At 34.7% G+C, this 14,720-nt stretch overlaps 3 protein-coding genes across 3 annotated transcripts in view; 1 reads left to right on the top strand and 2 right to left on the bottom strand.

Moving 5' to 3' along the window:
* Nucleotides 1-9,835, top strand: part of LOC105462529 (anosmin-1) — a 17,366-nt gene extending 7,531 nt beyond the window's left edge. The window contains exons 3-8 of the mRNA XM_011709183.1: nucleotides 5,329-5,521; nucleotides 5,941-6,270; nucleotides 7,820-8,016; nucleotides 8,431-8,575; nucleotides 8,699-8,913; nucleotides 9,201-9,835. Of these exons, the coding sequence (XP_011707485.1) occupies nucleotides 5,329-5,521; nucleotides 5,941-6,270; nucleotides 7,820-8,016; nucleotides 8,431-8,575; nucleotides 8,699-8,913; nucleotides 9,201-9,437 (1,317 nt within the window). The 3' untranslated portion in view covers nucleotides 9,438-9,835. The remainder of the gene's footprint in view (nucleotides 1-5,328; nucleotides 5,522-5,940; nucleotides 6,271-7,819; nucleotides 8,017-8,430; nucleotides 8,576-8,698; nucleotides 8,914-9,200) is intronic.
* A 2,610-nt stretch (nucleotides 9,836-12,445) lies between these two features.
* LOC105462599 lies at nucleotides 12,446-13,225 on the bottom strand. Its single transcript, XM_011709302.1, has one exon. The coding sequence runs from the start codon at nucleotides 13,223-13,225 to the stop codon at nucleotides 12,446-12,448; it is 780 nt and encodes a 259-aa protein (XP_011707604.1).
* A 1,186-nt stretch (nucleotides 13,226-14,411) lies between these two features.
* LOC105462598 overlaps nucleotides 14,412-14,720 on the bottom strand; it is a gene marked incomplete at its 5' end in the record, with an annotated part of 8,385 nt that continues 8,076 nt past the window's right edge. The window contains 2 exons of the mRNA XM_011709301.1: nucleotides 14,412-14,462; nucleotides 14,557-14,715. Coding sequence (XP_011707603.1) covers nucleotides 14,412-14,462; nucleotides 14,557-14,715 — 210 coding nt within the window. The remainder of the gene's footprint in view (nucleotides 14,463-14,556; nucleotides 14,716-14,720) is intronic.

The following is a 14,720-nucleotide window of genomic DNA, read 5'->3' as shown; positions in this document are numbered from 1 at the left end:
TGATGAATTACGAGCTTCAATGAATATACATGATGCTAATGATGAGGAAATTTACGCGGCGCGCCTCGTAATCGAGCGATCTCGAATGCACAGCCGCAATATCCGATAATAACGTCATCAAATTCTATAGAAATATCTTGCGCCTCCCTCCCCTTACCCCGTGCGCCCCCTTCATGAAATTTTCGTGAGTACGGAATAATGATTCCCTCATCGACGGTCCAAAAATGTGAACTCGAAGGTAACACGAATACAATCTGAAGAAGAAAACCATAAATTATGTAATTGTAATGCAATTAAAACGATAAGAACACAATTTGAAGAAGAAAGCAAAAAATTATGTAATTATGGTGCAATTAAAACGATTATATCCTTCAAAGCTCAGATTCTTTAAAAATAAATTATCCCGTAACTGTTCGTGCAAAAATTTTTATACGCGTCTTTTCGAGACTTCACTTCTGAGCAGCATCTTCATCATCATCGCGTCTTTTTGCAGATGTTGCGTCCCTGAGGACTGATTTCATCAAAGTCCGTAAACTTCATCCGTAAGTTAACCAACTTAACGCTCTTTACTCTTTTAGTTTTAGAGAGAGAGAGAGAGAGAGAGAGAGAGAGAGAGAGAGAGAAGAGAGAGAGAGAGAGACGAAAAGAAAGCGGGTCCCGCGCGGGGGAGGCGCGGGGGCGGGGGAAGACGGAGCCAAGGATCGGCGTGCATGATTTTTCAGTATTGCCGATCGACACTATCGGCGATCTTCGCGGCGGACTACATTAGTCTCCTGCCATACCCTAATCTTCGCGATCACTTCACGACGGCCGCGCGCTCCAATCTTCGCGAGGAAGCTCTCTCGACTGGAACAGATCGGCCCCCATGCGCGCCTTCGGCACAATCAACAAAGAGGGCGATGCCTCCTCGCCTCCTCGCAGGCGCAGGAGAGGGACGTATAGGAGCTAAGATCTGGTGAACTTCGTTAGCCTTCTTGTACATCTTTGATCCGCGTGATCGCTTCGGATATCACTCGACCATCTCGGCGTGCATCGGCAAAGTTAATTCTTCAACCGTGACGACGCTTCATCAGATCGCGCACTTCGGATTGCTCTTTTCACCCTTTTACGTCCCGGGGGCGATTATCACTCGCAATGCAAAGTACCGCAAAACCGACGATCGTCCACTCACTTTCTTCTGTGATGCATGTCGGAAAAAATGTGCCAGAGAAAAACCAAAGCAGGATACTTTAATTTTTTCGTATTTAAAGTCTGATTTTTTTTTAAATAAGATGTTAGTTTATATGATTATTATTGTAACTAATCAAGATTGAAATAATATTGAATAGCGCAAAATGATGTTAATTTTATTTTATTAATATAAATTATCCAAAAATTATGATTGCAATGAAATACAATAATATATCTTTGTGTAATAAACGATGTCTTGTTTTGTATTAATAACGGTATTTATTACGTAACAGTCTAGAACATAATAGTACTTCTTTTCTATTACTTATGATAATATCTCATATTGCCAAGTCATACAGGCACTACTTTGCTATCTATAGAGAATGGAATTCCAGCCAATGATAAATGGTATCTGTATAAGTTAAATCTATGTGTAGTGTTACACAGAGATCTGTTTCCTACAACTCTCTCTCTTTCTCTCACTTTCTAAACTATTTATACATTTATAATATTACGTACTTTATATTTATATATTCTTTTATTTATACAATTCTATATATTATACAGTAATTTATACGTTTTACTCATAATTAAAAAAAATTTTGAAAAATCAGGAATATGATATATCGAGACAATATTAGAGTAAAAAGAATATATATAAAATTCTACAATCGTATGTATCTGTTTAGTAACGTATAGAAAAATAACTCAATAATAAGCAAAAATAAATTGAGATTCCCACACTTTGACTAACAACAAATCTCAACTGACAATGAAAGTTAAGCTACCAATCGCTTCTGTATTTTTTGTGGAAAGTGTAATTGAAAGAGTAAGAGTGTGAGAGAGAGATAGAGAGAGAGAGAGAGAGAGAGAGAGAGAGAGAGAGAGGAAAAATTGTCTATGATTTTAATTTATAATTAAAAGTTCCTTTTCTCTTGCTTGCTTCAATCTATAATAAATCATCTAATTAAAAAAAATATAGGCGCCGTTTTGCAGAAAGGCTATAGCCTGAGTAAAAGCTGATTATACAAAAAGGCTGCGACATATGTATACATATATATATATATATATATATATATATAATATGTATGTATATATATATGTATGTGTAATTTGAATGAAAGAAATAGAAAATATTATATTACTTCTTTTTGCAGATTTCTCATTTAAAGATTTACGAAATACGAGATTTTTCGAAATATTTTTAGTTTTTTAGTTGTAAAGATATTTAATTAATAACTTTCTAGTTTCTTCTGTACAAAATAAAAAAATCATATATCGTAATCTGATTGTTTCTGAATACACGGTTCCGCTCTACGAAGCAGCGGTGCGGATCATCGGGAGCCCGATTCGGGCGGTGCCCGGGGAGTCCCTCTGAGTCCCCTGAGAAAGGAGGCAGGTATAATAAAGGAGTAACGCGATACGTATGATTTCGCTAACAATACTAATCGCGGCGCTACCGGCGATGCGACCCTCGGCATTGCGAACTTTATTAGCTGGTCAACGGCCCCGGGCAATCGCCGTCGACGACGCTGTCCGGTGTGCCACGGGTCCACTTCGCTCGGTGTGCTCGCTTCCCTCTGTAAAAAGTAGGCCAATAAGTAAGCGAACCAGTTTCCCCGACTGTTCGAATGACATACGTCGCGGTCGTAACAGCGCGACAACGAGTAAATGTTCCCGAGAATGTTCCTGGGTCTTCCCTCCGCGGAAGAGTCCGCTATTTGTCACTTCGCAAATCTTATCAGAACTCGCCGCAAAGGCCGTCAGCTGAATCCTACACGTATCGGGCGCCGTCGTTTGACTTCTGAGATATTTAATGATATTTTTTTCCAATATCAACATCGGTTTCATTCACTTTCTAATTACAGTTATATTATAAAAAAAAGTAAATGTTTTCTTCTCTCTTTTTTTCCGTCATGATTAATTATGTAATCTTTTATAAATTTTACATGGTACTTTTCAAATATTAAATATTTTTATTTCTATTTTTGGATTTTTCCTTTAACTTTTTCATTCTTTGCAACATTTCTCAATAACATGATTCAAATATGATTCCGTATTTCTGTACGAAAAATTTTTTAGAAGCCATTAATGCAAAGAAAATCGTCAATGTAAGGTGATCTTATGTAAGATGTATTTTGTTACCAAAGATTAATATTAAATATTCCGTTCACTGTATCATGCATATTCAATATCGGATTTAATTATAATCTTAAAATAGCTCATAATGACGAACCATATTGAGTTATTGACTAACATTGCGCATTTAAATATTTACAGATAATCTAATGTATTTTGCTATTTTACTTTCGTATATAAAATTTTCCTTTAGAAATTTTATAAAAATAAGTTATTTGCGATATTATACTTAAAAAAAATCTTTCACTTACTGTCAGCATTTACTCTTTATACTTATTTTATTATAAAAATGTGTACTCAAGATTTAAAGTAAGAGATATGATGTGGAAAATCATATGGTTTTTGCGAATATTCAAAATGGTTATCGATAAAAATGTATAGATAACATATCACGTTTTATACGCCACAAATTCGATGCAGAATGCACTAAGTTGCAGCCTCGTCAAGACTGCTTGTTTGCAGCGAGAATAAATAACGTGTTTCCTTCAAGTGATTCTTTATGGGCCATCTAGTCACACGCACGTGTCACTATAGACGATATATAGCAGACTATAAACCAACCAACATCCGGCATAGATCTACGAAGAAAACGTGCTGGCGCGTTACAATTATAAACGACGACTCGCGACTCTTCTTTTTTCGACGCACGTCGGCACGTCTATTCCGATGATGAAGCTATCAATGTAGCTATCGACAATCTCGAAATTTGATACAATACACTTATTTTAACGAGACTTTGAAAATTTGCTGTTCAGTGCGCTATTAAGCTTAACGACGCGCACTTTGCAAACACCATATTGGGCTTGTAATCATACGTCTTACAGCGTCGCCGACGCTTATCTTAAATGTTGCATTTTTCGGTCGACTTGAGAGACCGGGACCGGCTTTCTCTCGCGCTGTCTACATTGTATGAAAATAATGACGGCATAAAAACACGGCAACGCGCGCGCGAACTCGAACGCGCATTAGGTTGAAATATATATATGAAGCGGGGCATCCTCGTCCTCGACGATCAGGAATATACGCCCCGGGGCTCGTTTAAAGGATCCGGACTCGCATTTCGCATTTGAACGGAATCGAGGGAGCGGCAGTTTCGTAACTATGCAGCGAGGATTGGCTTCCACGAAAATGGCAGGGAAGCTCTCAATCGCGGCGGAACTCGACATCGGCACAGCGATTTGTTGTATTTTTACTTTTTTCCTTTACACGGCCGATTGGCCGTATCTTTTTCGATACCGACGGGATTGGATCGGATCGCGGATGGAGAGCAGATCGAAAGCACTTCGATTAAGATGGAATGCGATGAAGTTCGAGCCGGCCTTGATAAACCCGCCCCGTCGAAGGAATGGTGAAGAAATAACTTCGCGTGAGTCGCTGGACGAAATAGCAATATAAGTCAATGAAAATAAGATAAATAAAATTTACAACTTTCATGAATAATAATTTTAGCGAAGTAGAATTTAAAAAAATTTTTTGCGAAATCTTACGAAACCTTAATATATTTAAATCGTAATACGTTTTATTTTCCACGTGCATTCGTTAAGAGAATTATAATATCAGCACGAATCTCGTTGGCTGTTCGCAGATTTTAGAACGGCAACAATTATCAATTTTTTTATCATGACTAGTAATCTTTTTCTTTGCTAAATCATCGGTATAATACAGATGTTCTTAATACTGCGCTCATTCATATTAAAGCATCAGGATAAGAATTCAAGCAGCGATTTTTTTTCGCGTTATTCTTGCATTGCTATCGACTATCGACTCCGCATCAATTACATTTCCGATGACGATAAAAATGTCGTCATACAGCGCAAAATTTGGACCACTTAATTATTTGAAGACGAATGCTAGAATAAGCATCCTAAAATAGATAAGTGTTTGCGAAATTTATGGATATCACAAATGCACTAATAAAAATATTTCTTGGCAGTAAAATGTTAGAAAAGAAATGTTAGATGTACTTAGAAATGAATATGTTTAGATTCTTTCTCACCACATTTTGTCGTCATGCTGTAGTGCGTGGAAAATTGCCTGGCGTCGAATTACACGAAACCTGGTTACTGTCCCGAGAGAATGTCCATGACGCCCTTCGAAGCTGCTTGCTTGATCGCCTGCGTCGACGACTCCCGCTGTCCGGATTTGGCGAAGTGTTGCTCCCACGATTGCGGCATCACGTGCATGCATCCCATCGGTTTGGACAGTCGAAACGGTCAGTGGTGGCAGTCGTTATTTTGTGAGACATGTGTTTATTTCCCATTCGTATCTGTATCATGCAGACTAGCAATTTTGCAAATTGCAAAAGAGAGTCATAAAGATCAAGGACTTTTGCAAATTAAGTCTCGGAAATAGATAGCAGATGATGGGACCTTATATTTTTCATTTAATTTCAAGTAAATTCCATTTTGTTTGATTTGTAATTTAAGAATGAATTACGAAGACATTTAACGTCGTAAATTTAACGTGTAAAATTAATTTAGTAACAGATGAGGCCTTAATTCGATGTTTTCATTACGCGAAGATCGACTCTAAATTAATTTAATAAAGAATCTGCAAATGAGAGAGAGATACAGCTACTTCTATTGTAAAATTACTTACTCATTGCAAACAACAATTTCCAATTTAAATTAGATCTGCCAGCTATACCCGAGAATCTACAGATACAACAGCAAAAGAGAAATCTGGTATTTCTGACGTGGCGCAACAGTAGGTCGGGTATCAGCAACGTGTCCGCCAACGACGGGGATGTTCGGTATCTGGTCGAGGAGCGTCATCTGGTCGGCCCCAGATACATGGAATCTAGATTGAGCTCATGGACTGTATGTCACGTGTCGACGAAGCCGCACGCGACCCTCCGGGGTAGGCTGAAAACAGGACACTGGTATCAGTTTCGTGTGGCGGCTGTCAATGGAAATGGATCGCGCGGATATTCACAGCCTTCCAGGCCCTTTAAAACGAAAGGTGAGTACATCCGAGTGAGATGAGAGAAAGCAAATCCACGTAGCGTATTTTATCCCTCGATTAATTACCACTCCGATCGAATCGTTCAGGCGAAAGAGTGAAAAAAAAGAGAGCGAATTTTTGTATAACATTATAAATTAATACGTGAGATTTTGTAATATTTGTGATATAATGTGAAAACTTATTAGTGAACATGAAAGTATACAGCGTCAGATTAAAACTTGCAAATGTAACAAGTTTTACATTCTTATTCCAGCGGTTATTAGTTATTATTAGCGACAAAAATGTACGCTTGATCGACGTGGCCCCAAACCGATGGTCGGTCTTCGTCTTAAACGTTTAAGCCCGTCATTCCTGCATTCTAAATTGACACGAGAAAACAACAATTTAAGGATGTGGAAGGCTAGAGTTATTATCGTTAATTGTCCGAACTTGTGGAACAACTCGTCTCACGCGAGGTCGACACGCGCGTAACGCTCCCCCTGAAGGAAAATTTACCTGCGAATGCGTTCGTGTGTTCGAGAACTGTTTGTTTGTTGACTCGCAGGGGGAATTCGGGCCATTAACCCGCGGTGAAAAGTTTCAGAGTCGCGTTAATCGCTTGCGCAAATCGCCGCGGTAAGTATTGCTTAATGTTGACCTTTCGCACGCAAATTAAGCTCCGCTGGCCGAGAGCGAAGGCTGGTGCCGCTAACGCGAGGGCAAACACGCCGTCGAAAGGTCGTCGGGTGCGACGCGATTCGACAAAGGGGAACGGCGGTGGCCGTGATAATGAACGCGAAATATTATTCATAAGCGGCGTAGATAAATCATAGTGTCAATTATTATCTTAAATGAGTCTCAATTGGATGTATGATTAATATATTCTTACATGAACTTTCCGCCTTCGTCACGATCATGCCAAACGGGTTTGGTTCTTGAAAAAAAAAAAAAAAAAAAGAAAGAATAATTAATATAATGAACGGTTCACGCATCAACGGATCATGCAAAACCGGATTAAGTATTCCAGTTTCTATGTAAAATAGAGAATCGGCTAGAAATCACATCTGTTCGGTTATCATCCTGAATTATCTAAGTCAAAACGATTTATTTTAATGCTTGATTTATTAATATCTTAAATTATATACATTATCAAATAAGGACGCATTTGGTATACTCGCGAACAGAATAGAATTTTAGAATAATATTTCTCATCAGATCATTCTGTGATTCATTGAATTTATTCAAAAATTAAATGCATATTGCATTTAGTGTATGAATAACTAAATAAAAAATTAATACTTTACACTATTAAAGGATTGATCGATTATTGTCGACAATTTCGCATATGTTAATTCAGGAAAGTTTTTATATATAAGAGAAATAATATATGTGTTTATTAATCAAGTTGCAACAGCAGTGTATTGCAGCGTAAAGTTATCTTTTTCATTATGTTCATTGTACATACGCGAAGAATATAAGCTTCATTGTAATTAGCGTTGCATCGTGAAGAAATAATGATCTTACCGGCGTTGCACTGTGAAGCAGCAATGATCTCCCTCGGTTGCAGAACCGCGAAATCCAAAGGAACCGCAGAACTTGACATTGTCTAACGCGCGGCTCGTCGGTGGAAAGCTGCGTATTAATTTACGATGGATTAAACCGGTGTCGGATGTGCCGATATCGTTTTACAAAGTATTTTGGAGCAGATTTATCCATGGGCCAACGAACGATTCTATTCTCGTCTATCACAAGACAATTCTTAAAGTAAGTTCTCTTCATCTCGATGTTGGCAGATTTCTTTGAAAAATCGATCTTAGTCGTCAAATTCAATTTTTATTTGCAACAAGATGTGAAACGAATTAGATTAATTTCATTTTAAATAATTTAATGTAAACGTATGATTTACATGTAAAAGGAGTGTCACTCCGATATACGATTATCTTTATTGCTTGGGCGCTTGGAGTAATAGAAATAAAAATAGAAAGAATCAAATTCGTAAATCGAAATCGTAAATCGAAATTACTTCACTTTAAATCGATTTTCAAACGTACTACAAATTAAATTTATGACATAAATTTTAACTTAGCTTCGAACATTCGGGATTTTGTCCGATGACATTCATAATCGAGATGGAATCGCTTTTCGAGCGTGATCGAGATTTCTGTACGTGCCTTCCAGGACAAGACCTGCTACGAACTGAAGAATCTGGAGCCCAAGTGCCAGTACTTCCTTCAGGTGCAGGCGGTGGCGATGTACGGCGGTCGGCGTCTTACCTCGCGCAAGGCGTCCAAGGTCTTCAACAGCACCGATTACATGGCGTACGGTAAGGTATCAAACCTGCTCGATCCTCCGTATAGCGATAGCTTATCAGTCCTTCCCTCAGTCTCCCCTCTAAGTCCAGTGTGTAATCGGGATAACCAACGAAAGCAGTGACCTTTCATTGAAGCCGACGTCGGGAGACGTTCCCGCAGGTGCGAGCGGGCGCAGGCCGGCCTTCATGTGCGCCGCATGAATTGCCATTGTGGGGAAGTCAAGGCGCGTCTAATTTGGCCGACGAGCAATGACGCTAGCATGTATAATGTCACTTGGCAAGAGGAGTCCTGTTCGCGCAAGAAGAGCCTGGAAGATCGACGGAAATCCACCTCTTGGAAGGTGGTTCAGGTATGCGGATTTCAAACTCCTTTGCCGTGTGCTTTCGCGAAGCATTGCTGCGTGGCAGATCCTCGTTTTAAATAACTATGTCAAAACAACTAATTCCGAATTTAACGCTCAATTTAAAATAATTTATTAATTATTTTAAATAGTACGTAATTCTCTTCTCCAAATCTAGAATATTTGATATGTTTAAAAAAAAACTTTGGCAATTAACACTTATAATAATTAATAATGAAAATAAAAATGAGAAATGGATTTCGATATTATCTCTTAATCTTACCCTTTAATTTCAGACACCGCATTATGATTTGCGACAGCTTCGAAATGACTGCATGTACAGCGCAAACGTGCGAAATATATTGAAGAGTGGCGAAAGTGTCGGTCATGGGGCCAGTATAGAGTTCTTTGCAACCGGATGTCAGGATGATCAAAAGCGGCGGAAGTATCCGCGGGGAAAAACAATGCGATGCAAAACGAAATCCTCCCGATCCATAAAGCAGTTTTCCGGTTTATTTGTGATAAATAAATAAATAGAGATGAATAAACATTGAGTTTATTTGAGCATATACGCAAAGCAAACAAATTACAAGCTAACAATAACATATAATAATTGTAATATCTATAACTTATGAATATAATTATTACAATTATTAACAAAATTATTAATTATTAAAATTATCAACAATATTTTCTTCGTAGCTTATAAATATTGCTCTAGAATCTTATAATTCAATTGTGCTTTGTGTGAAATAGTTACATAAAATTATTTTTTGAAGAGAGCACGAGGCTTCTGCAACTATTCATAAATGCTTTTTTACATAAGATTTTCTCATAGTAAAAATCGGAGATTTTTGATGTATATAAATGTTTTTACTTAATATTAAAAAAAATAATTTGTTAACATAGATGTTGAAGAAATAAATTTAAAATTTTAGCATGTTTCGCTTTAAAGTTTTATGTATAAATTTTGTATTCATTGCGAAAATGAAGAAAATCATATAACAGCAATTTTAATTTAAAAGTTTGGCTTGCATTTGCGTTCTTCACTTCAAAACGCGTTTCCGAATTTGCTTTTATTTTTTAAGAATCTTATATGAAATGGCAAAGAAACCTAAAAAGAAAAATGTAGGTGTAAGTCTTCACTTGCATAAGAGAATTGTTTATAAATCGTAAAAAATATTCACATAGATTTATCAGAAGTTAAATACATACATATACTTATATGAGAATATATGTATATTTCGCGGGATATCAATCACAAATTTCCATTATTATATATTTATTAATAGGAAATATATTTATCTTTTTTAGATAACATACAAACATATTATAAATTTATTCTATTAAGTTTTCTAAATTCACTGCAACTTATTTTTTTGCAGAGCAAAATGATATAATATTTATTTTTTATCACTTCAATATGCAAGTAATATAGATTGTAAAGCGATTTATATTTTTGTGCGTCACAAAATAGATTTTTATAAAAAAATGAAATTGTTATAAATTTATTCGTCTCATATGCTCGACCTGCAACATCAAATTTAATCATTAAAAGAGAAATTTAAATACTTCTGTACAATTGTTTAAATTCCATGATTCTATTTTACTACCAACATTTAATTTAGAATGCGTATATTATTAATGTTAAGTATAATAATCTTAAGTATAATTTTCTATACAACAATTTATAGATGCGTCTACTGCAAAAAGAGTTATTTAGATATAAGATGCTCTGTACATATACAATATTAACTTAACTATTTAACAAAAGAAGATTCTACCTGATAATGATAATGCAATAATCACTTTACTGCATGATAAAGTAAATTTTAAACACATTACACGCCACCATTATTAATGTAATTGAGATTTTTATTTTTTTTACCTTGTTTAATATTTTATCTAAAAAAAATCTACTAATAATACTTACATCATCTTATATGATCACTATTATATCTTATATGATCACTAATCATTATTTCCGTGTATTTTTTTTTAATAAAAAAATTACAAATTGTAACAACACAATAAACTAATCATAAGATTATTATATTTACCTTACACAATAAATTTTGCATCGTATTTAATTCTGTACAGTATATTCTTCATTATTTTTTTACTTCAACTATTTTTAAAAATAAGAGAGAAATTTGGTATGCTTGATTCATAATCTGGAATAATTTGTTGACAAGATTTTGGAAAATTTTTAATAAATAATATTTTCTTGTAAACAGATACTTGTAAATGATAGTAAATGCACGTAATCTTACCGTCATAAATGAGGGCAAGGAGATATTGAACTTTTCACAAGCCACAATTCTACATTTTAGATTATTGCCTAATATTATTAACATGAATTTACGTTTTATTGACGGCCGGGATTGATACCAGTTTTTGTGAAATGCCATATCTGTCATTTCCGTACTCTAAATAAGACAAAAATTAACGTTGGAAGTATAAATATAAATATTAATCACGAATGCTTCTCAAGTTAACTTCAGGAATATTCACATATTTCGTAAATGTTTTCTATTCAAACAACAAGTATGCAACGGTATCTTGTATTCAGCATTCCAATAATTAATATTTATTTCGGTTTATCATTTTATATTTGTGAGAAATATTTATATGACAAGGCGTTGGCCAAAGAATGTTACAAATCGCTATTAGCATAATTACTAAGACAACTAGTCGCGAATAAAAATAATATATTATAATACAACTTACCGCGTCTAATAATTTTTGTACATTAGAACACAGAATATAAAATTGTATTAATTCGCCACATGCAAAAAGAATCATTGCAATCCGTTCAACAACGGTCGTCAATAGCGCCTAGAAGAAAGAAAGAAATGAAGCATCATTGCATGAATATCAATGTAATTTCTACTATCATTTAACCGAATTCAAAATTTATTTTTTTTTTAATTATGCTTTTAATTTTTCAATGTAATTTTGAAATGAAAATGTAACTTTTAACGTTCATAAATCTTGCAAATTGTGTAATTATAAATTATTATACAAAGAAACGTACGTATTCCATAGTAAAGTACTGTTTATAGTGTTAATTTACGACAAGAGAAGCGGAGATTTAGATATCATATTATTTTATAAAACATTTTGAGTTTTTTAATAATAATTTAAGTTATTAATTATTATTTTAATTATAATTTGAGTTTTAACATTTATACATTTTAAATTATCGGAAAAATATTTTTAGGACAATTAATGTTAGCAAATAATACTCACTGTATTACTCAGCATGACTCCGACGAAAGAGAATCGTAAGATGCTACTGATATAAATTAAACCAAAATTTACAGACAGCAACTTCTTTAACATAGATGATATGCTGAAAGAAATAGAATATGCGAATAAGCGGTATGTAAATATACATATATAAAATAATTAAATATCGTTAAAGAGATATTTTGATCGTAGAAATAACTTGATAAAAATTAAATGATTTGAGAAATAAAATTAATTTCGTTTCAAGACAATTTTATCAATGAACATTCAATACATATCAGCCGGCTACTTACTGAATCACAATAGTGTAATGCCGACATATCGCCTTTATCTCCGTTTTTGCCCATAAATCTGTCCTAAGATAATTTTCCTTTAGAGAATTATGTTCGTCCCACGAATTTTCTTGAAATACTCTCTCAAGTTTTATAGCGACGTAGCGATATTGCGCTGTCATCAACATCACAAAGTTCAACATATAGATGTCTACGGCGGCCTTTTTTATAATTACGTATACGCTGCAGAGTACCAACAATAGACTTCCTGCGAGGAAAATTTCCATCGAGAACGGCTGCTTGGAGATGGCGAACGGTAATCTGTAATTCTCGTAGACGAAGGAACTCTTCCTGAAGATCGCCGTGAGCGGCATGGTGATCCAAATTATCACGGTAGTTACACCGGACATCCAGTAAAACTTGAACGGGGAGTGCATGAGTTTCAGAGACGACATCACGACGTGTCTCATAATCTCGTCCTGCACGCGAAGTATGCCGTTCATACTCCGGATCAACTGCACGACCAGGTCTCGGTGCGTGTGAATGTGCGCGACCATGAAGAACACCTCCACGACGAACACGGTGCCGATCATGCCGTCGCTTATAGCCTTTGTCTTAGACACGATCATGAACCCGAAGAGAAACGCGACGATTATGACGGAGGTCAACAACCATATGACAGCGCTGTAAATCTTCCAGCCTATGGGGAACCGTGCGTTATCTGTAGTCATCGGAAACAAATTACCGGAGAGCATGTTTATTCGCACATTTAAAGGATTTACATTTTGGAAGTTCATGATCTTGAAGAACTACTTCTTAAACAGATATTCTGTCTACGTGCCGTATAAAAATAGATCGTAATTTCTCGGGATTTCGAAGACAACATTCAGTGTTCTCGATGCTTATATGCGTTATTCTACACCGTGAATTTAAAACTGAGTGCGATCAAAGGGGTTTGATTACGTCCGACAAAGGCGTACGTCAATTTAGAAAATATTAATTGATTTAGTCAACTCATTTACTACAGACGACTTTCTGAAAATTTTCTCTTTAAACACAGAAGGAAAGGAGGTTTATAACTAATGGCATTTAATGGCTAAAGTTACCGTTAGTACAACTGTCTTGAGACAAATAGCTACTTTTAGTATAAAATTAAACGTACTTATCCCTCGTTTTCTATGCCATCATCGCGCATGCTGTTTTCTATTCAAGGAGAAAATGATCGGTTTAGCGAATCGGTATAAAAATCGTTGATAGGCCATTATCAATCTTTGGAGATTTATTATTCTTACTTTCTTTTGATTGTTATTAATATTATTTAATACTGTACATACATATCGATGACATCATCGTGTTTCTTTCGTAACTAGCGACAATTATTTATGATCATTGTCTAGTATAGTAGACCAACTATCGCAATACAGCATATGTCTCCTGTTAAACGATAATTTTGTATTCTACGTATAGAACTAATAAAGAAGTTCATTAATAAATGTTGCAATGACGGTCTACTGCAGTAATGATTACATTACCCTTATATTTCTCATTATGTTCACCACCATTAAAAATAGAAAAAAGTAGATATGAAAAAAAAAATTGTTCTTAATGAAAGATTTTTCTTAATAAAATTAATAAGAGATTTTTCTTAATAAAATGTTACATAAAAATTAAATTGTAAACAAATTTCTCATATTAACCAACAAGTTTTTATTACTACTAAATTCTGTGACAGACGACATATCTTTATAAATGAATATTATAAAACTTTAATATTCTTTAATCACAGTTAGTAATTAATCTTTTTACGAACAATAAATAACAATAAATTAATTTCTAATTGGTATTATACATGTTAATGAAATTAAATTCATAAATTTGTATAAAAGTGAGAAAGAAAAAGAGAAAGAGTTATTCTACCTTTACCTAACATTATAGTTTTACTATCTCTTAGCAATATATGTATATGTTTACTTAGGTCATTCTTTACTTCATCTTTAATATCAGAAGAGCAATAGTATATGACTGATTTATAACCTAAAAAATATTCAAAAATTATACAAAATCTCTTGTGATCTTAAATCACTAACAAAATAAGCTACTATATTAATTACACAGCATTATATCTTACCGCCATAAATGAAGGTAAAGATAAGTTGAAATTTTCAAATAATGAAAGGTTAATAGTAATATTATTACTAGCTGTTATCGCCAATAAAAATGAATGCTTTATAGACAAACTGAATCGGTTCCAATCTTCGTGAAATGCTTTATCCGTTATATCTGTACTCTAAA

Source organism: Wasmannia auropunctata, unplaced genomic scaffold (assembly GCF_000956235.1).
Source record: "Wasmannia auropunctata unplaced genomic scaffold, wasmannia.A_1.0 LD336097.1, whole genome shotgun sequence".
Classification (NCBI taxonomy): Eukaryota; Metazoa; Arthropoda; class Insecta; order Hymenoptera; family Formicidae; genus Wasmannia; species Wasmannia auropunctata.
Note: the sequence above shows the minus strand (reverse complement) of the source record. Positions and strands in the feature narration are given on the sequence as shown.

Bases quoted from the DNA above. Each gene is read 5' to 3' on its own strand.
- LOC105462599 (XM_011709302.1), bottom strand. From the start codon at position 13,225: ATGAACTTCCAAAATGTAAATCCTTTAAATGTGCGAATAAACATGCTC.